The 20322-nt window shown below is 35.9% G+C and overlaps 1 protein-coding gene across 1 annotated transcript; it reads left to right on the plus strand.

Annotated features, from left to right (window-relative positions):
* The first annotated feature begins 3729 nt into the window (after positions 1–3729).
* LOC140183278 (zinc finger BED domain-containing protein RICESLEEPER 2-like) lies at positions 3730–6249 on the plus strand. Its single transcript, XM_072231313.1, has 3 exons — positions 3730–3750; positions 3858–6081; positions 6191–6249. The coding sequence occupies exons 1-3, from the start codon at positions 3730–3732 to the stop codon at positions 6247–6249; spliced, it is 2304 nt and encodes a 767-aa protein (XP_072087414.1).
* The last annotated feature ends 14073 nt before the right edge of the window (positions 6250–20322 follow it).

Genomic DNA, 20322 nt, shown 5'->3' on the forward strand with positions numbered 1-20322 from the left:
GGAGAATGATCTCATCCTAATCCGAAATGATATCAGAACAACTCGACCTGGAGAAGAAAAGCTGGCAACAAACTGGAAAGGACCCTACCGAGTCATAGAAGTACTTGGGAAGGGCTACTACAGACTGTCCGAACTCGAGGGGCGAGAGCTTCCCAGGTCATGGCACGCCTGCAACTTAAGAAGGTACTATAGCTAGGGATGGTAAAGGATCTCAGCATAGGGTGCACTCTTTTTCCTGAAAAGGTTTTTTAATGAGGCACCAAGTTGAGATCCACAAATTATCCGACTTAAAAGGATAAAAACTTCACATGTACATATTTGCATTTCCTTTTAAATAAAATATGTTAGATGTTCTACAAGTTTTCAAGATGCATTAATCTGAAACATTTATCGCCCGATTATAAAGCAACAGATCGGCGGAAAGTGAAAAACAAATTCACTGCATGATCACGATAAAGACCAACAGAGATGAAAACACAATTCATCTAAAGGTCGACCAAACAAAGATTGAAACCACCTTCTACAAATCGGCAAAGATGAAAATAGAATAATGCAAGAATTTATCGAAAGTGATCCGGAGAAAGGACCTGACGAGGTCTTGATAAGATGGATTGCTAAATAATAACTTAAAGACTGGCCGACGTTAAGAAGTCGAACCAAGTCAACCCAAGTTATCAGTAAATCCCTGGAAAGAGGTCTGGCCAACCCTATAAAAGAGGATTGCTATAACTTAGAAGAGATCGACATGACGAAGTTGGTCTCCTACAAAACATAAAAGTTATAAAAGTAATCCCTGAAAGAGACCTGAACAAGGTCCAAAAAAGAGGATTACAAAAATAACTTAGAAGGGCCCGACATGACGAAGTCGGCCCAAAACATAAAAGTTATAAAAGTAATCCCTGAAAGAGACCTGAACAAGGTCCAAGAAAGAGGATTACAAAAATAACTTAGAAGGGCCCGACATGACGAAGTCGGCCCAAAACATAGTTATAAAAGTAATCCCTGAAAGAGACCTGAACAAGGTCCAAAAAAGAGGATTACAAAATAACTTAGAATGACCCGACGCGAAGAAGTCGGTCCAAAACATAAATCTACAAAAGTAATCCCTGAAAGAGACCTAAAAAGGGGCCCAAAAAAGAGGATTATCAACAACAGCTCAGACAAAACCGACATAATGAAATCGGCGACCTCAGCGTTATACAAAGAAAATTCCTAACAAAGACTTGAACAAAGTCCAAACAAAATGAATTGATGGAAATGACATCAGGCAAAGGAACCAAGCCAACCCAAAGAGGTCAGACAACGAAAAGTTCCAACACTCCCAAAAACTAGAAAGGTACCAAGACGAGTGCAGACAGATATGATATAAAAACTACTAGCTACAATAACAGCAAGCTTCAGAGGCCACCAAAATCAGCCCCAAAAGCTTGGAAACTGCTTTGTTTTTCAAAAGAAAGTTGCTAAACAAGCAACCAAGAGAGTGTCAACAATCAGCAAAATACCATTTACAAAAATAAACAGTTCAAAAGCCCGCAGATAGGGCCATACGCAAATATATCGAGAATAACTAAAGAGGATCCATAGGTTTCCCAGAAGCTGCATCAACATGGGGCAAAAGAGGCCGAGTCTGGAGGGGCACAGCATCCACTGTCCCATCCTCCCGGTTTAAGATTTGACAGTCAGGTTTTGACTCAATTTCGGCTGAAGGAGCTGAAGAAGTCGGCACGACAAAAGCCTTGGCAACAGGCGCAGGATGAGGTTCAACATCATCATCATCAGGGTCGTCAGGGACAATCTTACCGTCCCTCACAACATTGTCAAGACTAAAGAGAGTAAGGTTGAGCTCGGGCGCCAGAACCCGAACCTGCTCCCTTAAATTCTCATAAGCAGCAGTCACGCTACCCACAAGGTGACCCTGGAGCTCAGAATAATCATCCCGGGCAGTCTCTAAATCACCCCTGAGACGCAACACCTCTCTGTAGGCCGAAACATAGCTATCCTTGTGCCTCAACGCTGTGTCTTCAGCCAACTTCACAGAAGCCGCCAAGGCCACAGAACTAGCCTTTTCACCCTCTAATTCTTTCTCCACTTTCGCCAACTTTACCTCCAACTCCTCCTTCAAACCTTTTATTCTATCAAACTCCGACTTAGCCTCCATCATGAAAGATTTTGTAGCATGAACCAGGATACCCTAAGCAGTTCGAAAAAGAGCCGCACCCATATGAGCCATCTTCACACTGCTTCTAGTTATGAACTCCAGGTGATGAAGAATGGACACATCATCCATTGAAAGACCTCCATAGGGGGCAATCTGTTGGTTGACAAACTCGATGGCATCAAAATCAGGGGCATCAAGGTTAAAGGTTTCAGATGTTTTTTGCTTTTTCGGAGGAGGAGCGCCAGAAGCAGCAGCTGAAGTTTGTGGAGGGTCAGCCAGACAAACCCGGGGAGTAGGGATCACCCTCTTCGGCCCAGGTGAACTCGGCACGGGTGGCTTCACCTAGGGGTGTTCAGATCCAAACCGGTCCAAAAAAAACCGCGAAACCGGACCGATCCAAACCGAAAACCGAATTAAACCGCTCTATTTTAGATATTTTTTGGATTTTGGATCGGTTTTATTGCGGTTTGGTTCGGTTTGCGGTTCCATTCTACATAACCGAACCGAACCGAACCGAACCGCATATATTACAAATAATAATAATAATAATAATAATAATAATAATAATAATAATAATAATAATAATAATAACAATAATAATAATAATACCTACCGTATCACTAGCACACTAGTGCAGTAGTGCAGCGCCGATTCCCATTTGAAACCCTAAACTAAAGAAAGAAAGTAAGAAACCCTTTCTGCTCAGTGCTCTCTCTCGCTCCTTAGTCCTTAGTCTTCGTTCTTCATCTTTAGTTCCTTACACAACATCACTCACTCTCACTATCACAGATTCACAGCATCACTCACTCTCAGTCACTCCCACTGACACACGCCGCGTCGTCCGTCGCTCTTCTTTTGAGTAATGCCCTTCGTCGCCTCCTCTTCTCAGTGACGCCGCTGGCGGCTCCTCTCCGCGGTGACGCCGCTGCCGCCTTCTCCCCTCGGTGGCGCCGCTGCTGCTCTTCTTCAAGGTATATTTTTACTTAGTTTTGTTTATTTTGTTTTGTTCTGTTGTTTTAGGATTTTGTTTAAATTTAATTTTTACTTGTTAATCTGTGTTAAACTATGTTAAATTGTTCATTGTTGAAGGTAGATTTTTACTTGCTTTTATTTAGTTTGTTTTATTCTGTTATTTTAAGATTTTGTTTAATTTTAAATTTTACTTGTTAATCTGTGTTAAACTGTTCAAGCCTCAAGGTATATTTTTACTTGGTTCTGTTTATTTTGTTTTGTTCTGTTGTTTTAAGATTTTGTTTAATTTTATTTTTTACTTGTTAATCTGTGTTAAACTGTTCATTGTTGAAAGTAGATTTTTACTTGCTTTTGTTTATTTTGTTTTGTTCTGTTGTTTTAAGATTTTGTTTAATTTTAATTTTTACTTATTAATCTGTGTTAAACTGTTCAAGATATATTTTTACTTGTTAAACTGTGCTTTAATTTTTATTTGTTAAACTTTGTATTAAATTAAGTATTTTGTTCTTGTTGATTGAAATTGAATTCTATTTTTTTTTTACCTTCTGCAGATTTTATATTTGTTCCAGTGATTTTAGCTTTCAATTCGAAGGTCAACAATGTCAGCTTCATATCCTGAGGTAATTTTTTATTGTGTAATGTGTATGTTGGTAACAACTCAATATGTTAATTAATTGAGGAAAATATTAAAATAACATAAACTGATTAATTATTTTTGTTATCACAGGATGTTCAAAGTAGCGAGCCAGGATTTACCAGTGCTACTCCATCCACTTTTGAATCAGTCAGATCTTCAAGACAGTTAGAGTCAATGCCGCCTCCACAGCAGCAATCGCAGCCACAAACTCAGACGCAGACGCAGCCACCATTGCTGCCGCCACTGCCGCCGCACAGTGATCAGAACAATGAAGGAACTAGATCTAAGAGGAGGAGAGGCAAAGCAAATGTTGCTAATGAGTCATCTAATCCTGGCCAGTCTGAGGAACAAGGTACATGTAACACTAAAAAACCTGTTAGACCTAGATCTTGGACTTGGGAGCATTTTAAAAAAGATGATAGTGGTCCCAAACCTAGGGCTATATGTAAGTGGTGTGGAGCATCTTATGCGGATGATTCACATAAAAATGGTACTAGCAATCTTAAAAGTCACTTGTTGAGTCAGTGTAGAAAATTTCCAAAAGATTCACTTGATCCCACTCAAAAAACACTTGTTATGCAGCAACTTAAAAAAGAAGAAGGAAATGGGCTGGGTAATTGTTTGACTTCTGTATCATTTGATCCTGATTTATGTAGACAAGCTCTTGCTAGAATGATAATCATAGATGAGTTGCCTTTTAGATTTGTTGAAGGGGAGGGATTTCGTTATTTCATGAGTGTTTTACAGCCAAAACTCCATATTCCGGGCAGAATTTCAGTTGCTAGGGATTGTTGGAACTTGTTCATGAATGAAAAACATAAGTTGAAGAGTGTCTTTGTAAACTCAAATCAAAGTGTGTGTTTGACCACTGATTGTTGGACTTCTGTACAAAATCTAAACTATCTTTGCCTCACTGCACATTTTATTGATCAAGATTGGAAGTTGCAAAAGAGAATTCTTAACTTTTGTCTCATCAAGAATCATAAAGGTGAAACAATTGGTAGGAAGATAGAAAAATGTCTTTTGAATTGGGGAATAAGTAGAGTCTTTAGCATCACAGTTGATAATGCTAGTTCAAATGATGTTGCCATTTGTTACTTGAAAGGTAGAATGGAAGATTGGAATTCACATCCTTTAAAAGGTGAACATTTGCATGTTAGGTGTTGTGCTCATATCTTGAACTTGGTGGTGAATGATGGTTTGAAGGATATGCATTCTTCAATTAGTAAAATTAGGAATGCTGTTAGATATGTCCGTGCTTCTCCTAGTCGTATGGATAGGTTTAAAAGTTGCATTAAAGAGGCTAGGATCCAAGACTGCTCTTGTGTGCAATTAGATGTCCCCACTAGGTGGAATTCCACTTACATAATGCTTGATAGTGCTTTAAAATTCCAAAAGGCCTTCAAGAGATTAAGTGAGAGGGATGCTGAGTTTGTAATGATGCAAGGGGGCATTCCAAAGAATGAAGATTGGGATAATGCAAGATGCTTTGTGAGGTTTTTGAAGATTTTTTTTGATGTAACCAAAAAAGTCTCGGGTTCTACATTTGTGACTTCTTCTTTATATTTTCATCACTTTTGTTCAATTCTTAGTTCTTTGAAGACTTGGGCTGATAGTAATGACATACTACTTAAGGGTATGGCTACAAAAATGAAGGCTAAGCATGATAAATATTGGGGTAACTTGAGGAACATGAATATGATGATTTTTGTTGCTGTGGTACTTGACCCTAGATACAAGATTAAGTTTGTTGAGTGGAGTTTTCAAAGGTTGTTTGAGAAGGAGGATGCTGATTTCTTATGTGGTAAGGTGAAGGAAGTATTCAGTGACTTATTTAACAGCTATAGAGTTGCTCTCAATAGTGATCAAGCACACCAATCTGCACAACACAGCCAAGATGTGGATATGGATGATAGTGCCTTTGATGATGTTCGCTTTGCGGCAGCATTTGAAAATGATGTACAAGCAAGTGAGAGTGTCAACACAAATGAAGTGGATTTATATCTCATGGAGTCCTTGGAGAAACCAGTTGATCCAAGTAGTTTTGATATTTTAACTTGGTGGAAAGTGAGCTCTAACAATTACAAATATCCTGTTTTAAGTCAAATTGCGAGGGATATTCTAGCTATGCCAGTGTCAACGGTTGCTTCTGAATCCGCCTTTAGCACTGGAGGTAGAGTGCTTAATCAATATAGGAGCTCTCTTACTCCAAAAACTGTTGAAGCTTTGATTTGTGCACAAAATTGGTTTCGAGCCAATTCATTGCCAATTGACCTTGAGGAGTCTTTTGAAGAATTTGAAAAACTTGAGAAAGGTAATGTTCTTTAATATTATGTTTTATTTTATCTTCACATAGTGATTAACTTTACTATTTGATAATATGTTTAACTTACTAATATTTATTTTATTACATTTTATTGTAGAACTTGAACCAATTCCTCAACTAATAGATGAAGAAGGCTCTGGTGATGAATCTGATTAGTGATCAGTGTTTCAGCTTTCAGTTTGGAGTTTTTTATGTTATGTTTTTATTAAGACTTTTCTATATTATTTAATTTTGTGTTGTTGAGACTTGTTTAGTTATTTTGATGTTGAAGAATTATTATTTTATCAAGACTTGTTGAATATGTTGGATTGTTGGACAATTGGACATGTTAGTTTTTTTTTTTGGTGACTATTGGACATGTTAGTTTATAATGTTTTATGGAATTTTTGTTTTATTATTTTGTTGAATTGTGTTTTATTATTATAATGGATTATTGGACAGGTTATATAACTTTATAAATTAAGTTATTATTTTGTATTTAAAAAACCGCGGATTCAAACCGATCCAAACCGCTTGTAATCGGATCGGATCGGATCGGATTTTCAAAAAATGTTCATCCAATCCAAACCGCACCGCACATAAATTAAGTGTTCGGATCGGATGACTTTTTCCTTCAAAACCGAACCAAACCGCACCGCGAACACCCCTACCTGAACCTGAGAAGATCCCTCTCCTGCCACCTTGGCCGACATGTTCTTAGCAGCAGCAGCCTTCCTTGCCTTCTTGAAGCCTTCATGGAATCATTATTTTTAGACATCTCTGAAAAACAGAATCAACCACAGTAATGGGTTACAATCACAAAAAGAGGGTGCAAAGCTAAAAACAAGGATAAAAGCAAGTCAGACAGTACCCAACACAGTTCGGACCAGGGACGGGTCCCCCAGAAACTTTTTGTTATCAAGGTGGGGAGATTTCCCCATATATCTTCAAGAACAATTACAAAAGCCCGCTCAACCTCGTCAAGCATCTCCCAAGTATAACGAGACACTGTCACATTCTGTTGCCATTCTAGAGGAAAAGCAGGCTCATCATTCTCATCAAGAAAAAAGGGACGGGCCCCCTCAACAGCTCGAACTTTAAAGAAATAGTTCTTAAAGTCCTTAAAGGACTCATCATACATGGCAAAAACTTTATGTCCCTGGGCAGATCTAAAAGAAACCCAAGAAGCTTTCTTTTTGGAAGAAGCCTCGGGCTTGGCCGAAACAAAAAGATAGAGGAAAAGGGCTTGAGAAGGTGTGACACCTAACTCTTGACAAAGCAGCTGAAAGACTTGACAAAACCCCAGGAATTCGGATGAAGCTGGGACGGGGCAACGTTACACGACCACAACAAGTCGGTCTCAAAAGCAGTAAAAGGAAAGGTAATGTCCAACTGGCCAGTAGCGGATCTTGAAACAAAATTTTGGGGGGCCAGATAGAAGATAATTGTTAAGATGCTTTTGATATGAATCCCATTGAAGATAAATTTATCTAACCTCATTTCTCTGATTTGGGTGATATTGTCAAATTTAAAGCCGTTTTTTAAGGTCTCGTTCCAAAAAATTAAGGTCAAACTCATCAGATGCAACTCTTTAAACTTTTAAAGGTTGTATCTCACTTTCTTCATAATTTATTAAAGTAAAAGAACTATCTACAAGTGTTGATATTATAAAAGTTATATGTTCTCTTTCTTGAATATTAGCCTTCCTCTTAAAAAATTGTATCAATTCTTTAGTTTTTCACAATTATTTTATATAAAAATTTGAATATATATCCTGTAAAATATGTAAAAAAGAAGTTAGAAGAACAAATATTAAAATTTATAATATTTATTGAATTTTTTTATCAATTTATACAAATACAATAATATTAATACTTATTGAATATTCTAATATTTTTTATCATATAAAAAATTAAATTAAATAAACAATAAAATATAAAATAATATCAAATTACATAAATAAAAAATACCTAATTTTTTATATTTGAACTCAAAGGTAGAGGGAGTATTATTTATTGAATAGAGATGAAGATTGAACTTTAGTATTTTAAGTCATAATAAAGTATTTGAGTCAACTGAACTATTTTTTATTTTTTGAAAAAGTACTACTAATTTTTTTAACAAAAGTTTGGGGGGCCATGGCCCCCCTTGTCTCAACTAAGCTCCGCCACTGCAACTGGCTGAAGAAATATTCATAGGCATAGAAAAAGGGACGCTCCCCCTCGACCGAGGTTGGAAAACAAACCCTCTCGTTAGAATCAGGCGCTACAAGCTCATAATCCCTCTCCTGGGCACCGCTACCACAAACCCTATGATGTTTTCTCAGCTCTACACAAAACTCAACATCCACCACAGAAACACACATTAAGACAAGGGAGTCCAACCAATCGGACATCCCCTCAGGAACTTTAGAAGACATCTCTATAATATTTTTGCGAGAAGACATGGCCAACTAGTCCTACAACCAAAGAAAAGGCGAATTACTAAAATTACTCAAGATCAGACAGATAACTCGGGCAGTAAAAATAAAACAGCAGATTGCAGACTCAGCACAAACAACAAAAGGAAAGATCCAGGACCCACACAGAAGGCTTAGGGGCATCCTTTGGAGGTAGTCAGGGAACAAGGATTCAGGAAAACCTACAAAACTAAAGCTCGCAGAGAAAAACCCTTTCTCAAAAAAGTAGCATCCCAGAAAGCTACAAATCAAACAAAACCGAAATAGCTACCTTCCAAATTCGCAGTCTCAGCTTATCAACAAGCAAAATAACAAAACATATCAAGAAGAAGTCATCAAAGAAGCCACCTTTTTCAGAGAAATGAAATCCCCCAGAATAAGCAAAACAGCACGAAAAAATAATCACGGAGTTCATCAGCAAAGCTATCAGCATGACAAAAGGAACAATCTTTTCGAGAAAACAAGCAGTATGAGCCCTAGAAAACAAGGGGACCATTTCAAAAGCAAGAGAAAACCCCCAAACAGTGAAAATGCAGGCACACAGTGATACGAAAAGATTCAGACTTCAAGAGAAAAATCAAAACTCTATCAAAAGCCAAAGGCAAAATGACAAAAGAAGTGCAGAGAAAGAAAAACCAACCTAAACAAAGGAGGAAGCTTTGAAGAAGATTGAAGATGGAGAGACGGAATCGCCCAGAAATCGCCGAATGACACCGCAACGCAAGAAAGGAAAAATTTAGGCAAAAACAGAAAGCGAGAGAGTAAAGGGGGAAGTTACAGAGAAAAACGAAAAGAAGAGAAACCGTTTTTGTGTGTAAAATTCAAAATAAATGAGTTTTGTGAAACGGAGACAATTAATGAAGGTATTAAAACCTCGCACGTTCCCAAGAACAGAGCGCTAATACAAAAGTGCGGGCTTTTAGAAGAAAACGTTCCACATTCAAAAAGGGAGACTCTACAAAGAAAGAAGTCGACAAATGCTCGAGTTCGGCTTCATCCAAAGAGGATCGAAGTCCTTAGATTAAGGCACGACCTCAAGAAAAGACCGAGCTCGAGCAGGGGCACTGTTCATACCCAGGATCGAGCTGTCTGACCTGGGATGTTTTGCAGACAAAGCAACAGACCTCTTCAGATCAGACTATCCGACCTCTTCTGAAAGAGCTCGGCCAAATTGCCAAGAAAGCCCATTAAAGAGCCCAAATAGAGGAATACGACCCAAATCCAAAGGCAGCCCAAGCCTATAGAGATAAGGGCGGTTCCCTTGAAGATAAGCTGACCTCACCCAAAGATAAGATAAGATAAGATAACTAACTTATCTTATCTAAAAAGGTCACTCTACACCATTATAAATACACTGGAGTACCCAGGTATAACTCATACTCTGATTCTACTAAAAACCTGCTTAATACCCTTGCTAACTTAAGCATCGAAGTCCCTTGCAGGTACCCCCACCCTCCGGTGGTGAAGGATCAGCAGTACAGCCAAGTCCAACAAGTTGGACACAACAGCTCCGGCCGCCACCAACCAGCCGGACACGTCATCTCCGACCGATACAGAAGATCTCGTCCAAGATCGACCTACAGTTTCAGGTAACCCTCGGAACAATAATCAACACCAACTAAAATGAACTTATGACCTTTAGAAGAAGGTGGGTGAATCTGTCGATAAGATCTAGAGCCTAACCTTTAAATGGCCATGGCTTAATTATAACATGCAGTTCTGATGCTGGAATATGTTGAAGGCTTCCATGTTTTTGGCATTTTTCACAGGACCTAGCATAATTTATACAATCTCTTTGAATAGTTGGCCAATACAATCTTCTCCTATTTATCACCCATTTCATTTTTTCCCCTGATTGATGGGCACCACAAATTCCCTCATGTACTTCAGCAAGAGCCAAATACGCTTTTTTTTCTCCCAAACATGTCAAGAGGTTTCCATCAACAGATTTCTTAAACAAGACATTACTTATTAGAACATAACTTTGAGCCCTATATTTAAGTTTTCTATCGACACTAAGACTTGGATTTTTTAAATATTCTACAATTGGTACTCTCCAATCTTCTGGATCTAGTTTTTCTAATGACAACACTTCTCTTTCTCTCAAAGGCATAAATATGTCCTTTATCCTTACCAATTTTTCTAGTGTTGAGGGCTTGATCTTATATCTTGAAGCAATTTGAGCTAATTCATTTGCTTCTTGATTTAACTCCCTTGGAACATGCCTTACAATGACATTATCAAATTTACTCAACAACTCTGTAGCCACATTGAAATACTTTCTTAAATTTTCACTAACACACCTATATTCAAGTGATACTTGACGGACTACAAGCTGTGAATCTCCAAAAATTTCCACATTTTTAACTCCTCTTTCTAATAATAATTCCAGTCCCATTATTAATGCTTCATACTCTGCCTCATTGTTGGAACATGAATAATTCAATTCAAAGAGAAATTTACTTGGCTCGCCACTTGGAGAAATAACTAAAATTCCTATACCAACACCACCCTTATGGCATGAACCGTCAAAATATAATTTCCAAGGCACCAAACCAACGAAACCCAATAAACTCTCATCAATGTCAATACAAGGATGATCAACCAGGAAATCAGCTAGAACCTGACCCTTAACGGCTCTTGCAGGAACAAAATGTAAAGAAAATTCCGTTAAGGCCAGCATCCATTTTCCTAGTCTACCATGCAATATTGGAGAAGACAACATATATTTAAGAACATCAAACCTAGAAATTACATAAACATTCCTAGGAATTAAATAGTACTTAAGTTTTAAACAAGAAAAATATAAAGCTAAACAAAGTTTCTCAATTGGAGAATAACGGCTCTCAACATCATTTAGCACACGACTTAGATAATAAATCGCTCTTTCGTTGCCATTCTCATCTTCTTGAGCCAGCATTCCACCAATTGTTACTTCAGAAGCTGACACGTAAAGTTTTAGAGGTGCTCTATGCCTTGGAGGTGTCATAATAGGAGGATTAGTCAAATACTGCTTGATGTTGTCAAAAGCTTCTTGATGCTCTGTTTTCCATTGGAACTCTTCCTCTTTTTTCAACTTGATCAGAGGCGCAAAAACTTTGATTTTTCCTGACAGATTGGAAATGAACCTTCTGAGGTAATTGACCTTCCCTAAAAATGCTTGCAGTTGCTTTTTGTTAGCTGGAGGAGGAGCCTCTAAGATAGCCTTTGCCTTATTTTTGTCAACTTCAATCCCTTTTTTCTGCACCAAGAAACCAAGAAAATTCCCTGCACTCACACCAAATGCACATTTTAAGGGATTCATTTTTAATTTATGCTTTCTCATTCTTTCAAATGCTTTTTTTAAAATTTTCTAAATGCTCTTTTTTAGCATTTGATTTGACAACCACATCATCAACATAAATTTCCATAAAATTTCCAATAAAGTCATGAAAAATTTTATTCATCGCCCTTTGATAAGTTGTACTAGCATTTTTTAGCCCAAATGGCATCACAACCCATTCAAAAGTTCCTAAAGCACCTGGACACCTAAATGCTGTTTTTGACACATCTTCTTCAGCTATGTATATTTGATTATAACCTGAATATCCATCCATAAAACTTAACATTTCATGACCAGCAGTAGAATCTATCAACATATCAGCTATAGGCATTGGATATTCATCTTTTGGTGTTGCAGAATTTAAATATCTAAAATCAATGCAAACCCTTAATTTTTCATTCTTTTTCATGACAGGAACAATATTAGAAATCTAGTTGACATACCTTGTTGTTCTTATAAACTTAGCCTTAAGAAGTCTTTCAATCTCTTCTTTAATCTTCTGCACGACTTCAGGAGCAAATCTCCTTGGTGGCTGCTTGACAGGTTTAACATTGGCTTTCAATGGCAATTGATGTTCTACTAATTCACGACTCAAGCCTGGCATCTCTGCATAATCCCATGCAAAACAGTTGCAATATTCCTTCAAAATCTCCACCATTTCTTTTTTGAAATCATCAGGCAGCATCTTGCTCACATATGTTGGTCTAGGATAATCACCGTTACCAATATCTACTTCCTCCAAAGGATCCTGCACTTCAACCTTTTTTTATAGTGTCAGTGTTATTTTTTTCAAAACCTAAAGGACCATCATCATATATACAATCATAAGGTACACTATCAATGCACCCTTCTCTGTCTGCCATATAGGCTGACAGTCGAGCCAGTTGGCTCGTCAAGCTCATCTAAGTTTCTCCTGAGGCCGTATCCGCCCCGGCCTTATGGACCAAAATAAAACTATTCATATCTATTTTGCACATCTCAATATTTTCAGGATTAAATGCATTGGTGTCAACTGTCAGCGGCTTGACTCCAGGATTATACATCTTAAACTCCACATGCATCTCATCGTAGTAACAGGTACTATTGTCAGCAAGAACTTCTTCCACTCCTCCATCTTCATTCTAGAAAATCAATTTTTGATGTAAAGTGGATGGAATAGCACCCATTCCATGAATCTAATCATGTCCCAAAAGCAAGTTAAAACCAGCCTTTGAAGGAACCACAACAAATAGAGTTGGCCTATTGACAGAACCAACTTCAATTGACAGCAGAACCACACCTCTAACAGAAGAAGTCTTTCCATTAAAATCTGTCACCCCAATGCTACTTTTAATCAGATATTTTTCAGTCTTTCCAAGCCTTCCCATCATTCTTTCAGGTATGAGATTAACAGCAGCTCCTCCGTCAACCAAAATCTTATTGACTATCCTTCCGTCAACACGAGCCTTGATATGCAGTGGACGCAAGTGTTCCTTATCATTTTTAGTAGGCTTCTCAAATAATCCTCCACCACACATATTGTCATCTAGCAATAAGCATTCGCTTCCAGGGAAGACATCATAACAATCATCTTCTAATGACTCTACTTCCTGGACTTGACTATACTCCTCAGGTAGTATTGACACCACAGCTATAGGTTGCTTAACACCAAATATTGCTTCTAAGCTGTCATCAAAACCAGTGTCAAAATTATCAGTAATTAAATCTTCATCATTTTCTCCCTTGTTTTCAACCATTACCTTCTTCCCAGCAAGATTCTTCTTGACATTTTTATTGCATTTAGGGTGATTAGAAGAATTGCCTGTTTCTACAGACTTGGCCATGGTTGGCAAAGGAGGAAAATCTACTCCGTGTCCCTTGTATGGATCCAAAGGAACATACTCAGGTATATTCTCTTTCTGCTCAAAAGTTGTAAAAGGAGAATATTTTAGAATATTTTGACAATTTGGCTAAGGAGAATAATTAGGAACCTACTGCATGTTAGGATTATAACAAGAATAAATTGGCTTTGAGGGAATAGGCACATTTTTTGGAATATATATACTACCTCCATCTTGTGCATGATTCATGTTCCATAACTGAGACTCATAGTACCTGGGCTTGAAAGGTCTAGGCTTCACCCATTTATTTTTTCCTCTTGCAAAAGTAGTAGGTTGATTCTGCAAATTTCTCACATTCTGGACCCATTTATTGTTTGAAATTTTGGTGGGAGGAACTCTTGTCTTTTGAGAAAATCCATCAAGTTTTCCATCAATCATGACCACAGTCTTCATCTTCTAGTTGACGGGTTGTACCCCAGTGTTGTTGACGCACTTGTTCAAAGGAGTTTGACCGCCCAACTTTTGTTTTCCCTCGGCTATTTTACGCTTTAGCTCGTTAGTTTCATTTTCTTTTTCAGCAATCTTCTTTCTCAACTCAGCCTTTTCTTTCTCTTCATCTTTGTACTTTTCAAACTCTTTTGCAGCTTCCTTGTCAAAAATAGCATTGCACTTTGGGCACATGGAGATGGTGCTGTCAGATTCTTTAATTCTCAACAAAAAATCTAACAGATCCTTACCAAGACGAGGATAAACTGGCTTCTTATCTTGCTCAAGACTCTCAGGTCTTTATTTTCATCTTTAGCACTAACCATTGTGGCATCAACTTCTACCATGTTGATTGACAAATTGAATGGCTCAACATAATTTGAGTCAGCAGCAAATGGCTCAGTGTCTACCTGCATAGTAGTTTTATCCTCAAACTTCAATCTTCCCTCCTCAATTGCTTTTTATATCAAGTCCCTGAAACGGACGCAATTATTAATGGTGTGTGAAAATACCTGATGAAACTTACAAAATTTCTTATTCTTTATTTCATCAGCTGAAGGCATCTTTTTTCCTTCTGGTAAAATAAGCTGTTTATCTTTTAATAAAACCTCAAATATTTGATCTTCCTTAGAAATATCAAAAGAATAAGTCTTATTTTCAACTTTAGAATAAGAAGAAAATTTTTTTTCCTTTAACAGGCTTCAAAGATTTGCATACATAAGGAGGACCCCCACGTAATTCAGCAATATAAATATCTTTCTCATCTGAATCACTACTATCAGAAAAACAATCAACATATGCAACCTTTTTTGAACCCTTTTTAAACTTTTCTTTTTCTTTCTTAATTTGTTCTATCTGCCTTACTCTTTTAGCTAACCGGGAAAGATCTAAAGTATGTTGATTGACAAGTTTCTTCCTAACTCCAAATTCTAACCCATTAGTAGCCATCTTGACAACTTCAGTTTCCGGGATCGGAGTAAAACACTTATTTCTCATGTTTCTAAATCGCGCTAAATAAGTATCAATGGATTCTCCTTCTACACGTTTGACAGAGAATAAATCCATAAGACTAACTTTCAATTCACCTCGAAAAAACTGATCATGAAAATTTCTTTCTAACTGCGCCCAAGAATGAATAGAATTTGGTCTCAAGTTGGAGAACCATGTAAATGCATTTTTTGTTAAAGAAGAAGGAAAGTATCTCATCTTGAGATATTCATTAGAAGCTGCTTCCCCAATTTCAACAGTATATCGAGCAATATGCTCTACTGTAGACTCATTTTCTTCTCCAGAAAATTTTGTAAGGGATTTTGGAATTTTCCAACCCCTTGGGAGCTCTGCTTGTTGGACACATTCAGGAAAAGCAGACACAAAATATGGCCTATTTAAGCAACTAACATTAAATCCCAAACGGTTTAAAACTTGTTCAACATTTCTTGCTAGATTATAATGCCCCCCTAAGTTGTTTTGCCTAAGTCTTTCTAACATATCATCAGCATTTTGACCATGTCTAGGCATATGGACATCATAATTAGGAATCGCTCCACCATTTTGATTGACATTATCAAATCTTAAACTCTGGTTATCATTTTCTTCTAAATTTACCATAGTAGCAATCCTATTAACTTGCCTATTTAATTGTTCAATTCTAGTGTTTGTGTTTTCTAAAAGAGGATTTAAAACTGTCACCGTTTGATGAGTTAACATGTTTACTAGATCATGGTGATTTTCATCCATCTATTGCCTAATATTTGCTAAAGATCCCACAGTTTGACTAGGTTGATTAACAGGCATTGCTCTTGACATGTCAGGAAATACAGGTCTAGAATTTTCTACCCTAGTGACAGTGGATGTAGTAGAATTAGATGCACTGTTATTTCCTGTATTAATAGAATGTGAAAAATTTTGTTGTGATATGTGTGAACCTGACGCCCCAGAAACAGGTACATTTGACATGCCATATGGATTTTGAAAAGTTGAGTAGAGAGGCACAGGCAATCCTTGTGTCACCATGGAGGGGACATACCCTGGTGGCAAGCCATATGGCGGCCACCCCACGGTATTTATGTGAGTTGCATTTAACCTTGTATGGGCATGGCCAACGCCATCATGCCTCACTGACATCAAGGTAGGCTCTGCGTTTGAAACCACAGGAGAATTTCCGGATTCATTTCCTTTAATCTCATCACTAGAAGTAGAAGAAGATGCTGCAGAAGTATTTGACATGTCAACTGACACTGATTTCCTTGGCTCTGGACGCACGAACTTACCACTGCGCAACCACATTCAAATTCAAAACTCTTGATTTTTCTTTTGACAAACTACACTTTATTGACAAAGTCCCACCGGTCGTGCCAATTTGTTTTACTCAAATTTTTGTTCCATTGTTAACAACAAATAAATCAACAATTTTCGAGTTTTGTTTCACAATCTTAATTTAAGGAGCGGAAACGACTCCTTTTGTGGATGTCTCAAGGTCTCAATTGTAGTTTCGAAAGTAAAATTAAAGATGAAAAGAAAACATGCAAGGTGCCGGAGGCAAAGTAAAATGCAGAAATTAAAACAAACAGGAAATTAAAAAGAAGATGAAGGAAGAAACATGAACGTAAAAGAGAAAAAGACGTAAAAGTAGAGAAATTTTATTAATAAAAACTGGAAAAAAGCAAAGTACAAGTGTTTGAGTTCAGAGGAATTACTTAAGATTCCCAATTTTACTCTGTGATGCCAAGGGGCTGAGAGCGTTTTTTGAGTTTCTAAGCGTTTTTCAAGAAGAACTGAACTGCCTACAATATTTTTCTAAAGCTCTATTTATAGACTAACCTAATGTCAGCTAACAGTTACCATTTGTACACCACTTGCGAAAAATTTAAATTTCTTGTAACTGTTCCCGCACCTCTTGTGAATTTCAAAAGTTAAATAGATAGCTGTTTTACTCAAATTTTAACGCTCCATGTTGATAACTACTCCTGCATATAACACGTCCTATAATTCAGGCTTAATTCAAATTTTGAATAAAAACTGCTTCTTTGCTAGTGAATTAGAAACTTCTCCTAATATATTGAATCTGGCTTCATAAGTTAATAATAATATTATCTTATATTTATTTACTTAAAACAAATTATTTTTTCCTAAGTGATAATAATTTTTTACCTAACAGTAACATAAATGAATAAAATAATTTTAAAAAGGGTCAGAAGTAAATAAATAACAAGGTCCAGTTTATAATTTAACAATACATTTTTTCTACAATTTATTAGGGATGTCACTGCGTTTAGTTTAGTTTTTATCATAGATATATTATGTTCGTTCCAAAAAAAAAAGCAAGTTTCTTAAATTTTTGCCCTTATTTGTTATTTTTGTGCAAATAATATCCTTTAATTGCAATTTATAAAAAAAAAACAAAAAAATAAATACTAATTAAATCATAATAATTGACATAATATACTCAAAAGATAACAATTTTAAATGAATGTATTAGGGATGCATTGAAATTAAGTTTTCGTCCTTTTTTAGGCATAATCAAAATTCTAGATATCTTTGAAATGTCAATTTTTTTAAACTAATAATTTTATCCAATTTTTTCTATAATAAAATTGGTGGCGACTCTATTATTTATATTATTTTTTTTTTGTCACAACCTCATCGTATGTGTAGTCCGTTTTGAGCACATTGTAACATCTAACATATTATATTTATACTATTTTTAAATGTTCTTAATTTAATTATCTAACATTATATCCCTTAAACTAAGCTTACAAAATTAATCATTTCCGGCATCTCCTTCAACTTGTTAAATATCTTGGTTTTAAACAATTTTGTAAAGATATCTACGACTGTACTTAATCTTTAGTAGGACAATACTCAATTAAAATTTCTTTCTCATTTACTAATTATTTAATTTTGTGAAATCAAATATCAATATACTTTAATCTTCCACGAAATACAAGATTTTTACAAAGTGCAATAACTAACTTGTTATTACAAAATATCGTTGTTAAAGTACTTTATTTCTTGTTCAATTTCTCAATAATTCTTTTTACCTATATTGCCTGTGTTGCATAATTTATTGTTGTTATATATTCTACTTTTACGGTAGAGAATGCTACTACTGATTATTTTTCGAAGACTATGAAATTACACCAGAATCAAAATGAAATGCAAACTTTGAAGTACTTTTTCTTGTTTCAATATCTTCAATCCAATCACTCTCAGTGTAATCAACAAGATTTATTTCATTAGTATTTTCATAAAAAAATACCATCATTTAAAGTACCTTTGATATATCAAAGAATCCTTTTTGCCGCTTGCAAATAGAGCGTCAAAATGGGTTAAACTTATATGGCCAGCCTATTTATCCATTTAAATGGGTGGGATTTGTCCCTAAAAATTAAGTTCGTTTAAATTTCAGGTTAAATGGACTGAGCCCAATTAACTCGAAAAAAAAAATGAGGGGTTAAATGGGCTAGTCCATCGGTTAAATGGACGATCCATTTATTTATTTATTTTTTAAAAAAAATAGCATTTTTAGCCGATATTTTTATTGATTCAACCCGAAATCTGACCCATCGACTAAAAAAATACTAATTGTTTAAAGTTTTTGACCTAAAAGTAATATTGTTTGTCAAAATATTTTTCAAAAATAAAATAAAATGATAAACGGACCAACCCATTTAACCGATCGGACTAACCATAAATGGTATGGGCTAAAAATTATGGCCTACGAATAAAGCGAACTTAAACGGGTCAGGCATAAATAGTTCGGATTGGCCCGTTTGACAGCCCTACTTTCAAATAGTTGATACAAGACTCCTCCATAAATCTGCTAAGCAATCCAACTCTAAACATAATATATTGTCTAGTTGCAGTTAAGTACCTCAGACTTTTAATCAAGCTTTTGTAATAAGTAGAATTTATTATTCTTCTTTTATCTCCTCTTAACAACTTAAACTTTTCTTCGATCGGAGTAGGAACTGATTTGGAATGTACCATATGAAATTTCTTCAAAATATCATTTGCATATTTGTTCTGTGAAATAAAATATTTCGTCATCTTTCTAAATGACTTCGATGTCGAGGAAGTAAGACATCAAACACATATCTCTCATTTCAAATTGCTTTATCATAACCTCTTTGAATTATGCAATTATCTTCAAATTTTTACTAGTAAAGATCAAATCATTAATATAAAGGCACATAATTAAGATTTATCTAGATTCAACAAACTTGATATAAAGAGTATATTCAAATGTACATCTTCTGAAACCATTTTGAGTGAAAAAAGAATAAATAATTTTTTGTATCATGCTATTGTTCTTTGCTTCAACCTGTACAAAATTTTCTTCAATCGATAAACTGTACCTTCTTCTTCGCTCTTCAGGAATTTCATATCTTGCAAGTTACTCAACATACACTTTTTCTTTTAAAGTGTCATTTAAAAATGCAGATTTAATATACATTTGATATATCTTCTATTTATTTTGAGCCGATAGTGAACTAATCATATGGATAGTGTCTAATATAGCAACAAGAGTAAATACTTTAAAGTAGTCAATACTTAATTTTTATTTGTATCCCTTAGCAACTAATATTACTTTGAAATGATCAACTTCACCGTTGGAATTGTATTTAATTTTGTAAACCTACTTTACTCCAATTGACTTTTTATTTGTTGGTAAATCTATCAGCTCCCATATGTCATTCTTCTCAATGGCATGAATCTCTTCATGTATTATTTTTTTTTCAATTGTTGCCTCTAGAGACTTCTTCAAAGTTCAATGGCTCACAATTTGAAAATAAAGCAAAGTTGACGATTTCTTCATCAAATAGATCATCATCGTTGCCAACTTTATAATCTGCCAATCTAGCAGGTAGTCTACTTTTTCTTTGAGGTATTCTAGATGATTTTAGTTGTTTAGTTGTGTTAGGTTGTCTTTCTTCTAATTTATCACATGAATTTGAAATTACAATTGGCTGCTTTCTGTTCCAATCCCAAATATCTTTGTCGTCAAGCGTCACATTTTTTGCTAATGATCATCTTCTTTGATTCTGGATTATACAACTTGTATACTTTTGAGTCTGTGCTATAGCCATTAAAAATACACTTTTCGCTTTTGTCATCTAACTTCTTTCTTAATTGATATGGAACATGGGTATAAGCAATACACC

Source organism: Arachis hypogaea, chromosome 20 (assembly GCF_003086295.3).
Source record: "Arachis hypogaea cultivar Tifrunner chromosome 20, arahy.Tifrunner.gnm2.J5K5, whole genome shotgun sequence".
NCBI classification, from domain to species: Eukaryota; Viridiplantae; Streptophyta; class Magnoliopsida; order Fabales; family Fabaceae; genus Arachis; species Arachis hypogaea.

What these genes read in the sequence shown, in the direction of transcription:
- LOC140183278 (XM_072231313.1), top strand. Translation starts at nt 3,730, where the DNA reads ATGTCAGCTTCATATCCTGAG. An exon ending in TGTCAGCTTCATATCCTGAG is followed by an intron (nt 3,751 to 3,857) that starts GTAATTTTTTAT and finishes TTGTTATCACAG; the next exon opens with GATGTTCAAAGTAGCGAGCC. An exon ending in ATTTGAAAAACTTGAGAAAG is followed by an intron (nt 6,082 to 6,190) that starts GTAATGTTCTTT and finishes ATTTTATTGTAG; the next exon opens with AACTTGAACCAATTCCTCAA.